At 55.7% G+C, this 13379-nt stretch overlaps 1 protein-coding gene across 1 annotated transcript; it reads right to left on the bottom strand.

Moving 5' to 3' along the window:
• Positions 1-1022: 1022 nt before the first annotated feature.
• Sipa1 (signal-induced proliferation-associated 1) lies at positions 1023-13170 on the bottom strand. The gene is made up of 16 exons (XM_052192305.1): positions 13058-13170; positions 9927-10730; positions 9214-9341; positions 8952-9128; positions 5973-6147; positions 5542-5645; positions 5141-5298; positions 4426-5035; positions 3861-4135; positions 2517-2735; positions 2318-2429; positions 2130-2238; positions 1930-2031; positions 1757-1811; positions 1468-1546; positions 1023-1377 (listed from the first exon to the last, which is right to left on the bottom strand). The coding sequence occupies exons 2-16, from the start codon at positions 10597-10599 to the stop codon at positions 1231-1233; spliced, it is 3123 nt and encodes a 1040-aa protein (XP_052048265.1). The 5' UTR covers positions 10600-10730; positions 13058-13170; the 3' UTR covers positions 1023-1230.
• Between the last annotated feature and the right edge of the window lie 209 nt (positions 13171-13379).

Here is a 13379-nt window from a genome sequence, read left to right as displayed (position 1 = left end):
ATTAAGCTTCATTGTCAACCTGAATGCTTGTGAGGGACTCCCAAGGGGGTTAACCGATGGACGATTGTGAGAGGCATTGTCCCTTAGAGCCCCATAGTGAATAAAAAAAGAGAGTCGCTAGGCACCAGCAAGGATTTTCTCCGTTCTAGACTGGATACAATGTATCTGCTCCCACTGCAAACTTCTCTACCATTAGGTACTGAATCCCCTCAAACCAGACTCAAAATAAAAACCCTCTTCCTTAAGCAAGTTTTGTTTTGTTGGTCTGTATTTTATCCCAGTAATAAAATATGTTCAACCAGGAAAAGCTAGGTCACATGTAGGAACGTCTGATTGGGGATTCCTAGTGTCCTCTCACCACTTTCTGACCAAGCTTAAAAGCCTCTTTAACCTGGATTCCTTCAAGGACCCCAAGTCCAGCCCTGGAGCCCCTAGAGTGGCCCTCCTGGAATACCTGTGATATCTGAAAATCAACTTTCTAAACTCAGTCCTCCTATTAGCTTCCTCAGAGAAGGCATCCTTTTGCTCAGAGCCCCACTGTTACTCAGCCATGCTTATCCTGTCCTCACTCAGGGTCTGGGCCTCAGCAGAGGAAACCCCAAGGAGAGGCTGATGAGGTCCTGGGGCCCGAAGGGGGGTCCGGTGGCAGTCAATGGTGCTCCTAAGCTCAGCTCAGTGGGGGTTACTGGGGGTTCCATACTGCGTGGCCAGAATCCACCACCACACCGCCCCACATCACACCACCCCCGCCTTGCCCTGCCCCGCAGGCTTGCTGTGTTCCCATTCCTGCTCCAAACAGACAGGCAGGAAGAATGGCCACCTGCTTCCCAAGAGAACCCAATAAATTAAGGGGGGGTAATGGGTATTCTAATCTCAGAGGCCCCACCCTCTGCCTGGTGCCAGGCTAGCTCTAAGTCACTGTCCCTGGGACCTGTCCTACTGCTTTTAGGAGCTTGATGTGACCCTAGGGAGGGGGGGTGACTCCCCCCTTCAGTGTATCTTGAACACAAACACAAATAGAGTTGTTTGTTTTTGTTTTTTAAAACTCTGATGTCCCCTTTTCTTTACAGAATATTTACAAACAGGGACAGGTATTAGCCACCAAATGGGCTGGGAAGAGGGGGCAGTGCTAAGACACGCAGGGAGGAAGTCCTGAGGAAGGTCACTAGTATGACCCAGTTGCTCTGAGAGGCCAGGCAGTCCCATGCAAGTCTGGATTCAGACTGGAACTCAGGCCCGGTCAGTAGTGGGTGAACCCAGCTGCTTAGAGGCCAGGAGCAGGCGGGTGGCGGCGCTCTCCGACTCTGCCAGCAGCCTCTGGTTGTTGTGTCTGAGGCTCCGAACCTCCTCCTCCAGGGCAGCCCTGTCCGCCTTCTCCTACGTTGAAGAGCGTTAGTCAGAACCCTTTCCGCAGGTGGGTGGGTGGGCAGGCCGGCAGCCCTTGCTCCCGCCAGGCTCCCTCCTCACCCTCTGCAGGTCCTCCTGGAGCTTCCTGAGCATGGACTCCAGGTGAGAGACCTTTTCTGACAGGCTCCCAGGTTCTGGCCTGAGGACATGGGGTCAGAGCTCAGCCGAGGCAGTGAAGGCTCCCAGACACCCCTGACTGATAATGAACCCAACCCTGTCTTCTGAGACTTAGGGATGTGTGGAAGCAGAGCCTAGGTAACATTGAACTCCAATGGGCAGGCAGGGAAGGGACACACACACACACACACACACACACACACAAGTGGGTATGTGAGGGCAGAAACCTTACTCAGAATCACACTTTAAAGCTTCCTTGGGGTCTCCACTCTCTGGGATCGGCTGTCCTATGAGAGACAGAGAAAGAGAGAGAGAGAGAAAGAGCAGGTTGTGGGCAGGTCTGAAAGGGATAAATATCATTCTGGATCCTCTCCTCTCTCTCCCCTGGGCCCCTGGCGGCCTCACCCTCCCGGGACAGTGACTCCAGAATTGTGTTGCAGGTGGAGGCGATCTCTGAGATAGACTGCCACTCATCCTCCAGGGTCTCACTGCCGGCTTCTGACATAACTGCAAGTCGCAGGAGCAAGGCTTAGGAGTTGCAAGGGTGGGGGAGGGGCGGGGAGGGGGCTAGAACTGGCTATCTTCTCCTCCTGCTCCAGACTCACTCTTACTGATGGAATTCCGCAGAGACAAGGTTCTGGGCAGGATGGAGGCCCTCAATTCCGGGGCTGAGTCACTGGTGTCTTCACGGCTCCTGGGGCTTCCCGATTGGTCCTAGGGGCAAAGTGACCATCAAGCAGTAACACCCACTGTCACTTCAGCAATGAATGTCCAGAGCTTTGTTTCTGCTTACCTGGGAAGGGGGTGTCTCTCTGTCAGGACCGGGGGCAGATGAGTTGGCAGTGGTGACAAGGAGGAGGTCTGGAGTGGTGTTGGGCAGGACTGGCGCCTCATCGGACATGGAGCTAAGGAGGGTAGGGGCGGCTCAGAACTGAGAGCTGCTTTTCTAGAGCTGTACTTTCAGGTCCTAAAAGGCTGGCCACGGGGTGTACCTGCGAGGTGACAGGGAGTTGTGGCTGTGCAGGAACTCTGTTCTCTCCTCAGTCAGAGTCCCAGGCCCTGGAGGACTGTTACTGTCATTCAGGCAAAAATGTAGCAGCTGCTTAGTGGGAAGCAAGGTGACCATCTTCACAGTCTCGTCCTGTGCTGGCTCCAGGGCCCCGCGCCGGCTGCGTTCCTTCAGAGAGAGCATATACAGCTCCGAAAAGCTCCTGGAGGATGGGGGTGGGGCAGCGTCAGGTAGGACCCTCCATCCATCGCTTCCACAGCCTCCGCCCGGATCCCAGCTACAGCCAGGCGTCCAGAAGGAAGAGAGCCTCTTCCTATCAATGCTTGTCAGCTACAGAGCGCTCTGGGCTCTGCAGCTGACAGAGATCACTGTTAACTTTGTATCCATGGCTGTCCAATGGACCCTAAGCAGGCCACTCCCTGCTTTTTTTGTCAAACACACAGAACAGTACTTACAGTTTAAATAATGTAATATAAACTGATTGGCATTCACAGTGCACTGCCTGGAGCCAAATCCAGTCTATGCTTCTCTTTCTTTTTATTAGCACACATGCCAGTTTTTGAAACTCCTATCTAAGAATAGTTTTTAGATATCTTAAAATATGTATTTATGTGGGGAGGGGGCAGGCACATGTGAATGCAGCTGCCTATGGAGACCAGAAGAGGGCGTGGGCCTCCTGGATCTCGGGGTACATACAGGCTGTTGTGGATCGCCATGGGGGTGCTAGGAATCCAACTCAGGTCCTCTGCAGGGCAGCAAATGCTCTTAATGGCTGAGCCGCCTCTCTAGCCTTAGTTTTTAGATGTTTAAGTAATTTAAAGATATTAATAGAGTATTTCATGACATGAAAAAATTACAGTCTGAGCATAATGTATTTCCACTTGGAATTTTTTGACCTTATGTTGGGTTTACCAGTAAGTAACCCCTTCACAAGATAAAGAGCATCTATATCAAATCCCAAAGTTCCAGCCTCCATGGTTTTGGTAGAAACTCAGGCATACAATCATTTTCCTACAAAAGAACTGATTAACTGTGGCAGAGCAATGGCTCCAAAAGCCTCAAGATATTTACTATTTGGGGCTCTTTAGGGAAAATTGGCCTATAATGGGTTTAGAATAGGAAATGATCAATCAGTGTGCACTTGGGGCGGAGGAGCTGATATCCTGAAATAATAGGAGGCTGTCTGACCTTTAGAGCAGGAAGGCATAGTCTTAAACAGTTTCAAGTCTAGATGAGTAAGGTAAGATTCAGAGCGTGCTGAAGCTAACAGGGGAGGCACAGCTGCCTACCCCTCCTACCCCCCAGCCCCCACCCCTGGTGCCCTGACCTTCGCGGCCGGCCGCTCTCGTCTGGGGGTAGGACCGTGACGCAGACCTTGGGCGCAGAGCGCAGCATCTGGGCAGCAGCTTCTGGACCCAGCTTGGGCAGCGTCTGGCCGCAGACGCGCAGCAGACGCGCTCCAGGCCGAAGCCCCGTGGTCTCCGCGAAGGTGAAGCGCTCCACGTGCGTGATGAAGCCCTCTGCATCCACCTCGAAGCCCAGGCGACCTTGGCCATCTCGGGGCAGCGCTAGTTCTCTGGTCTCACAGCCTCGGCTCACCAGCTGCAAGGAAAGGTTGGATGAGCGTGGCCCTTGAGGGCGTGGCTTCCCAGAGGCCCCGCCCTGGTCCCATACCGCCTCGATCTACTTAACGCGACTTGCCGGTGGAGCTCTAGCAACCCACCTGAGAGTTGTGTATTCCAATTGGAGACTCTGGAGATTAGAAGTCGCCTGTGCAAGCCACCCCCCTTCCCCGACCCACCACGGCAGCCTAACGGGTTTCCAATGGGCTCCGCCCCTGATGCGCACCAGACCCGGGGAGGCCGGCGCCTTAGTTTTGGACTCTGGCTCACCTGCAGACGTGCCACGACTTCGCCCACGGCTTGCCCTGGGGCCCCGTCGAGCCGCAGCGTGATCGCCTCTCCGCGCCCGTGGTACAGATCCAGTTGGTGTTCTGAGAAGGTCCAGGCCAATACGTCGCGACAGGCACAGTTGAAGACCACGCGGCCATCGCGAGGTGCCACCAGCACCAGCGTCTCTGCTGAGATGCCCAACAAGCAGGGTACCTCGGCGTCGTCCGGGCCGCTCGTTTCAGCTCCTGCTGCGACCCGTGCCCCTGGCGCCGCGCGCACCCCCCACATCAGCGCGCCCGCCGCCTGCAGCTCCGCGCCTGGGCTCCGAGGGGTTGCCCGGCGCCTGCCCCCCAGAGATGGCAGGCCAAACCGTGAAGCCGAGTCCAGCGAAGTAGTGGTCACTTCATTAGTAGCCAGGTCCTGCAGGTACTGCTGGCGTGTGCGTGTAGCCATGGCGTGGAACTGGCGTGCGTGACCGGCCGCTTGCTCACCATTGAGTGCCTTGGCCAACAGAAAAGCCCGGAAATCGGCGTTGGCTGCAAAGGGGCCTCCGCCTTCTGGCAGCGCCGGCCCGAAGGCAGGAGTGTCCTGGGTGCGGCTCACTGCCACCCTGCGTGGAGAAAGGCTGTAGTGAGGGAACCAGAGGCAGAAAGGGGCAGGGAAGGTGTCCAATAATTGGTGCCCATGGTAAACCTGAGCTCACCCTAGCACCCACCTGTATGAGGTGTGTGGGGTGCAGGGAGCATGCGCACGCACCACCAAGAAAACGTGCTGGAAGTGAGAGCGGATCGTCGTGGGGCAGAAGGGCTTGCTACCCGGCTCCTGGAACACGATGGTCACAATGTCGTTGCCGATATGACGCTTCCTCAGGAGCTGGGGGTTAGAGGTAGGCAATGAGAGATGCGTTTTGTGCCCCTCAAATCCCTCATTTAGGCAAAAGCACCAGAGGTTCCTCACCTGTGCCTTGTAAAGGCCTGAGGCCTGAGGAGGGCATTTAGGAAGGTGGTTGAGCCAGAGAGGAGGGTTGTTGGGTTCAGCAGAACTGATGCTAAGGTTCTGATATTACCTCAAGGAACACCCTCCACCGCTTCCCAAAAGTCCCAACCCCTCACATACCTGTTGCTGGTTATTAGGCGTGTAAGGCAGCATCGTGGACACGTGAAACATGATCTCATGGTCTTGGTAAGTGGTGTAGAGTGAGTGTGTGCCAGTGGAATCCGCTGTAGCCAGACAGTTGGAGACACAAAGAGAACACGGGTGGTGTGAGTGACTTCCGTGAGTCTTGCCTGAACTTCCTTCCATGTCCCAGTCACTTGTGGTCAACCCTCTCAAGCCCCCATCCTTGGTAAATTCCCTCCCCTCTCCCCACAGCAGAGTGAAGGCGAATCAGGATAGGGGTGCTGAGATAGAACAAACCCAGAAATAAGACAGTCTTAGAGGCAGAGCGCTAGACTGCCGTGGGTAGCTCAGCCCCATTCCCAGCCATCACAGGAGTGCTGATCAAGTTGTGCCCTGCACCTCAGTCCCTTAGGGGTGGGAGGGCTCACTTTTGGTATCCAGCTGGGCCCGGTAACTCTCAAAGCCTTTGAGTCGCACCACGTCCCCCAGCAAGGTGAGGAACTGCATGAAGGCGGCGCTGGCCTCCTGGTTGTTGTACATCTCTTCCTCGGAGCCCTGGCCGGCCCGGCAGTACAGGATGCCTACCTTCCGTTGGAAGCTCAGCTGGGAGGTCACAGACAACAGAAGACAAAGGCGTCAGTGCTGGCCAGCCTTACCATGGTGTAGAGCTGGCCTTTGGGGCTGGGGCTGCCCTGGGAGGGACTCTGACCCATCTGTGCGCCTCTGCCCATCACGTGGGTTCCACCTGGCCCTCTCCTTGTGCTCATGAGGGTGCGGGGAGGGGGGTGTCACAGGGAAGGGATGGAGGATTTAACTAGTTCTCCAGCCACAAAGAGATGACTTCCAACCCATGGTTGTGACCCTTTCATAGGGGTCACATAACAGCAGAAATCAGATATGTATGATACAATTCTAAGGGTAGCAAAATTACAGTTCTAAAGTAGAAATGCAAACAATTGGAACTGTGGTGAAGGGCAACAGCAGCAGGAAGGTTGAGAACCTGTCAAGCACAGTGTTTTCGGTCCCAACAAAGGTCCACGTTACCATCTCCTCAGTCCAGGCTCCAGCACGCTCCCCTCCCTCACCTCCAACACGCCGGTGCGCAGCCCGCTGAGGTTTGGAGCCATTCCTGTCCCGTCTGTCTTTTTGATAGGATATAGTGCATAGTCCCGGCTGTACTTAAAACTCACTATATAGCTAAGACTGGCCTTGAACTCCTGATTCCTCCCAAACACTGGAATTCTAGACATGTACCTGCATTTTTTAAAATTTGTTTGAGACAGGGTCTTGCTATGCTGGCTTTGAATTCACTGCAATCCTCCTGTCTCAGCTGCCTAATATGGGGATTACAGGCATCTACCACCATGCCTGGTTTCTCTGCACACTTTCTTTTTTTTTTTTTTTTTTTTTTTGGTTTTTTTAGATTTGGTTTTTCCGAGACAGGGTTTCTCTGTGTAGCCCTGGCTGTCCTGGAACTCACTCTGTAGACCAGGCTGGCCTCGAACTCGGAAATCTGCCTGCCTCTGCCTCCCAGAGTGCTGGGATTACAGGCGTGCGCCACCAGCGCCCGGCTCTGCACACTTTCTTTAGTGTTTTCCTGTTGCAGACAGATCTGTCCCACTGACCCCATTGAAGTAATCTCATCTCCCAGCCCGCGCTCTCACTTCCCTCCTCCATAGCTAACCTCTGTGGCTGATGGCTTACCTAGCATGCCTGAGGTCCTCCTGGCTTCTGTACTTCAGGGGAGGTGCGTGCGTGCGTGTGCGTGGGGGAGGGGGTTGCAAACCAAACCCAGAAAAAAAACACAGCTCCCCTATAGAGCACACAGATATGACCTTGTCCTGGCGCTCTTGGCGCAGTTGGTCCTCGTGTTGGGGATGACAACAGGAACCTCATCTGGCTTGAAGCCCTCCCTCCGCCTAAGCTTCCCTCCACGTTTGTCTTTTCTCCCTCACAACTGTTTCCAGCTCAGACCCTTTTCCCGAGCTCCAGGTCTGGGTCACCAGCTGCCAGGTCCCTTCCAAATATATATATATATTGAGACAGAGTCTCTCTACATAGCCCTGGGTGTCCTGAAACTCACGATGTAGACTGGGTTGGCCTAGAACTCACAAAGATCCTCTTGCCTCTGCCTCCTGAGCGCTAGGACTAAAGACACGCACCGCCACACCTGGCCCTTTCCAGTATCTTGACCCCTCAATTATGATGTCTCTGCCCTCTACCTCTATCCCTCCTCCAGAGTCCCTGGAGCCCACAACAAAACACAACTCCCAGGGGCTGAGAAGCTGGGCATCTCAACCCTCCTCACACTTTTTGGTTGGTCACAAAGTGCTAGCCACCTCATCATTACCTTTAACCATCATGACCACCATGTCTAATCTGAACAACAACCACAGCTTTGGGCCTATTTTCCATCCAGCCTGTCTATGTGTGCCTCTCAGATCTGTCTGTCCTGAATCCCTCTGTGCCTTTCAATATCTATAAGACAAAAACAAGCAAAACAAAACAAAAAATACAAGCCCTCCACCCACACAAGACGTCATGTGATGTGTAGAGATGGCTAAACCATCACTGTAGAGCCTTCTGCTCAGAAAAAAAAAAAAAAACCAAAAACAAAACTTGTCAATCCTGCCTGCCCAGAAAAACAGGCTCATGCTAGTCTGAGGGCTTATATGTTTGCCAGTGTGAAACTTTGGCTGCAGTCAATACCATCTGTGTGGCCTCTAGAGACCCCCACCCCATATTCTCCTGTCACTGAACCCTGCGCTTCCTGTATTGCATCAGGAGCTCTCTTGGCCACACTCGGGGACAGAATCTCATCTGGAGTTGTTTCAGGATCTGGGCTAGGGTCTGATGACATGAAGGTATGAGATGTATTTGTTCAGTGACCACTGTAATAAACAACACAGGAGACCCGGGGCCAGGGGGCAACTTTAGCACAAGGCACAGGACTGCCAGCTAGCTTGAGTGTCCTGAAGTGGAACAGGAAGAAGCTCTGGGAAGCTTCCCATCTGGGGAGGAGACCAAACAGGCTGGGGGAGGGGGAAAAAAGGCAAAAAATAGTGAAGGAGTTGTGAAGCAACAGGGTCAGCAGCACTGAAAAGGTGCCTAAGAAGCAATCGCCTTAGGTTGGTTGGTTGGTTGGTTGTTTTTTTAATGCAGAGCCTGAGGAGGCCAGAGCTGCAGCCCCATATTCTGCATTCCTAACATGCTGTGGCTGCTCTACAAGCCTTCCTTGATCAAACAAGTCTCCTGTGACCCTGGATCCTTCTCTCTGAAACGCCGGAGGTGGGTCAGCTCTCCCTAGGTCCTGTCAAATCAGGTCAGGATTCAGAAGCTTCCCAGGGAGATGGAGGTTGAGAGCCATCTTCCCGGGAAGCTGAGCCCTCCTTCCTCCGGGCACTCACCACTTGCTCATCTAGAGTAAGCAGCGTGCGGGGCACCTTGGGAGAGGCGGAACCCAGGCGCAGGCAGGTTGGGCTCAGCCGCGGAGCCACGTGTTCCAGAAGCTTCCTCGGGGATAGGCCCCTCGGGGGGCCAGGAGGCAGTGCGTCCTCCGAGATGGTGCCACGGAGGGTCCGGAGCTAAGGATGGGATGTAGGAACATTCAGTTTTTGTATCGGTTGTGGTGGAGGGAACCCGCCTCCTGAGCCTGTAATCCCAGCGCACCTGCGTGGTCCGCACGATGACTCGGTAGCTGTGAAGGGTGCCCCCTCCGCTGCCCTCTTTTTCCTCCCGTCGCAGGCTCACTGCCACCGGACCCAGCGCCTCATCCAGCCCAAAGAAGTTCTGGTGTTCTGGGGTAGCGGGGTTGGTAGGTGGCCTATCGGTCAACCCCACAGACCACCCTATCCCTTCTCGACCACGCCCACCCCAGAAGTACCGCCCTAGGTTCTCTCACACCAAGTGCTGAACCTGACAAGTTCATTCCCCCTCTCCCCGCCCCCCCCACCGCGCCCCGTTTGCAGTCCCACCCACATTAACACCCTGGCCCAGGCCCTGGGACCAAATGCCTAAGTACTCCGATGTTAATGCTGCCACCAAAGCTTATGTTCTCCCTTTCAAGACACGGAAGCTTCTTTTCCTGCTAATGATGAAAACAGGGTTTCATCACACAGATATGGAAATAGGAAATCGCTCACTGGCTTCCTGGAGGGTTATGAAGCAGAGCCAGGTGGAAGGGCACGCCCCTGACTTCAGGTGAGACACCAGGCTTGGCCTTAAAGAAGTGGCTAGAGTTGAGCCAACAGAGCCCAATTCAGCTCCTGCTCCTCCTCATAGGGAAAGGACAGCCCATGAGCCTCCCACGGTACACAGTGTAGACCACAGGGACTTTTGACCCAGACCCTCTCCTCCCTCTCCCAGGCTCTCCTGCCCCTTACCTTTGCCATAGAAGTACTTGCGGTAGTAGCCTGCTCCCAGATCTGCGTGCTCCAGGCTGTACGCTGTGCTCCGGGTCTGTGGCTCCTCCAGGACCGACACAGCCGCATTAGGCAGTGCAGGAGGCACAGGTGGGGGTGTTATCCCTCCCAGCCCTAGCTCGCCCTCACCACCAAGCTCGCTCACAAAGCCAGGTGCTCCGAGCAGTAGATCTGAGGTGGTAGTCTGGTCCTCAGCTAAGGCCAGAATCCCAGAGTTAGCCTCGGTATGGCTGCCTGTCCCCCGAGATCGTGGAGCCCAGTCAAAGAGCAAGCTCTGCACATCGTAGTGAGCAAACCACCGGGGTTCCAGCACTGGCGGGAAGGTGGGCTCTGGTTCCTCAGCTGGCAACCCCAGCAGTGCCAGTGGGTCAGTGAAGAGCCGAGTAGGGGTTGCAGCAGGGCGGCTGGCATCCTCATGGCTGTGGGCACGGGCACGGGGGCTGGCTGGTGTAGGGGGCCGGACTTCACCTGCATCACTGCCACTGCGCAGGAGTGGGCCCCGAGCTGGCCTTGGCTCAAAGGTATGTGGTGTCAGTGGGGGCCGGGCAGGTTGGCGCAGCTTACGGGCAAAGAGGTCATCGGTAGGTGCAGGGGCCATGCCCCGCCGAGGGCTCCCCACACCACCGGCCCACATGGGCGTGCTCTGTGGGCCTGACTCTCTGGGGGCCGGGCCGCATTGGTGGGCACGGGTCCTTGGTGCCCAGCCAGAAGGCTGAGGTTTCAGTGGCTCTGGCACTTCGGGAGGAGGGGGCTGCTCAGATGGGCCTGGGGAGAAAACAGGAACTCAGGCCCCCAGCCCAGTCCTCCACCACCCCATTTGGCTTCCGGCCCCCTCCGGGACCATCAAAGCTGCTTCCGCTTTCCTGGCCACTTCCTTGTCTGCCTGGGGCTGAAGTTTCCAGCCCCCTCCCAGGCTTGGGTCAAGGTTGGGGGCTGAGCTGTGACGCTTTGCCTCTACTGGGCATAGCCGGTATCGGGGCCTCCCAGTTCTCCCCTGTACGGCTTGGCTGTGGAACTAGGCCCAAAGCGAGGGTTGCCACCGAATTCTGGACAGTTTCCACTGGGACGGAAATCAAAGCAGTCACTGGTGCCTGGGTCTTGCCCACTTGACAAAGGGAGGACGTCCTGTCCCCAGAGACCTTCCTCCCTGGCACCTCCCACTTCCTCCAGGATCCCCAAGGAGCTGAGCACCCAAGGCCTAGACTCAATGCCCTCATTCCTGCAGTCTCAATACCTCAAGGACACAGGGGCTCTTGGGGCAGCTGCCGTAAGACAGCAGTGGTGAGAGGACTTCCTATAACACAGGAAGTGGCCCCAACTCAGCCCAGCCCCCTGCTTGGCTCCTATATCCTGAGGAAGGTGCTAGGGTCACAACAGCTCAGTCCTGGGACCCAAGACACCTAAGTCTAAAGGGCAGGGCCAATACTAACCTCTAGTAGGTTATATGCCCACTCGGGGAGTGAGAACGGCTGGTCCCAACAGGACCCTGTGGATATGTCTACCTGGCCTCATGTGCATGGGCAGGGAGGTCGAAATGAGGCGTGGTTAAGAAGATGAGCGTGCCTGAATTAGTTCTTGTCTCTGAATCTCTAAGGAGTGGTTCTCAGCCTTCCTAACACTGCTACTCTAATACAGCTCCTCATGGTGTGGTGACCTCACAGCCATAAAATTATTTTCATTGCTACTTTACAACTGTAATTTTGCTACTGTTAAGAATCATAACATAAACATCTGAAGTGTGCCCCCTGTGGCAGGACTGTCGGCCCTCCAGGGGTCCCAGCACACAGGCTGAGAACTGCTGCTTCTGGGCTTGGCAGCGCTGCACCTGTCTACTCTGCCCGTGTGCGTGTGCGTAGGAGTGAGGCAGCCTTATGAGCGGAGAGGCTCGAGGTCTCACAGGATGTAAGGCTGAAACACCCAAGGCCCCAGGGACCTACTAAGTGCGGAAATGTGGTGAAGCTAGACCAGGCAGGTGCGAAAGGTGTGAGAAGGCTGAGCCCACCTTGGGCTGAGCTATGGATGGCATCAACAGCTGGGGCAGGGGCGTGGGAGCGTGGGAGGCCTCAGGCAGGTGCAGGCCTCTCTTGGTACGGCTTTATCTGTCACCCAGGGCATCATGTGGGGCCAGAAGGAGCAGAGAGAAACTCCGTGGACCCATCAGCTGGGTCTCCAGAATCAAACAAGAGGCTCCTCCTCAGGGTCCTCCCGTCTCACTTTCTTCTAGGATAAGCTCTGATGCTGAACTTCTTGCTTTCTTTGAAGACTGCTTGGAAACTGAAAGGGTGTAGCCAACTATGTCCATGTGTGACCTATGCAGGCCCCAGGTCTATGGACCAAGCTGTGGGCACATGCAGGCTTGGAGTTAGGCCACAGTGCGGGGAGGAGAGCGAGAGAACATGAGAGGAGGGTCTGTAAGGGCCCTTCACCAGCTGAGCTCTGGGAAAGTGTGCAGCTCAGCCGAGGCGCTGCCTCTTGCTCTGGCCCTGCCTTAAGGGGTGTGCTTGGGCTCTGCCCCCCACCCCACATCTTCACACAAGGTCCATTGAGGCCAGGACATTCCTTGCAGCCTGTGTCACTGGGGGGAAAAAGAGGGGTGCCCCGCCCCCACAGATCCGGAAGGCCTGGCTGCCCCAGGAGGAGGCGCTGGATGCTTCCCAGCACATCTGGAGGTCATGACCCTATTTCTGTTGCCAGAGAGTGCTACAGATGTTTCCTCCCAGGCTAGAACCAGGATTGCAAAGGCTGGGAAAGAGGTCACACTGGGAGAAGGGGAGCCCCAGAATAGGGGGAGTCCCACACTCTGCAGCAGAAGCAGCTGCCAGCACTGCTGAGAAAACTCCAGAACCAATGAATCCACTCAGTGGAGCTATGAATCTGCCCATGCAGAGGAGGGAGTGGGAGCTGCCAGCAGGAGACAGAACACTGGACGTGCTGACTCGGAGCTGGACGGGGCAGGAGGTTGGGTGGGGTGCGGGTAGTGAAAGCAGCCAGCAGTCCCGTTCCTCCCCACACTACAAGGGTTCACGTCCAGGCTACTTTGTTGGGTATCCAGCCTGAACCTGGTGCCTCCCGATCCCTAATCCCGCCAGTACCTCTCGGCTCTCGCTGGCCACCGCTGCCTTCCACACCAAGGTTCCGCTGCCTGCTCGCAACGCTCCCGGCGCCTCCGCTCCGCCTGGGGGCGGGGCCAGGATGGAGGCGGTACGTGGTGGAGGGGCGGGACTACCCGGGAGCTGTCTAAGGCGGGAAGCACAGTGGGTGGGGACCTCCGGCAGGAACCTAGGCAGCCCTGGACAGCCTGAAGTTCTCTGTCCCAGCCTTCAGCAACTCTTTTAACTCCAGTTCCTAGCCCAGTGAGTGACCTCACCGAGAAATGGGAACAAATGTTCCTGATTTCCAGACCAATTGGAGTGC

Source organism: Apodemus sylvaticus, chromosome 1 (assembly GCF_947179515.1).
Source record: "Apodemus sylvaticus chromosome 1, mApoSyl1.1, whole genome shotgun sequence".
NCBI classification, from domain to species: domain Eukaryota; kingdom Metazoa; phylum Chordata; class Mammalia; order Rodentia; family Muridae; genus Apodemus; species Apodemus sylvaticus.
This window is presented reverse-complemented; position numbering and strand designations above follow the sequence as displayed.

Coding starts and splice junctions, on each gene's coding strand:
- Sipa1 (XM_052192305.1), bottom strand. CDS start 10,599: ATGTGGGCCGGTGGTGTGGGGAGCCCTCGGCGGGGCATGGCCCCTGCA. Junction 5,646..5,972: donor GGCCCAGCTGGATACCAAAA/GTGAGCCCTCCC, acceptor GTCTGGCTACAG/CGGATTCCACTGGCACACAC. Junction 1,812..1,929: donor GGAGTCACTGTCCCGGGAGG/GTGAGGCCGCCA, acceptor TGTCTCTCATAG/GACAGCCGATCCCAGAGAGT.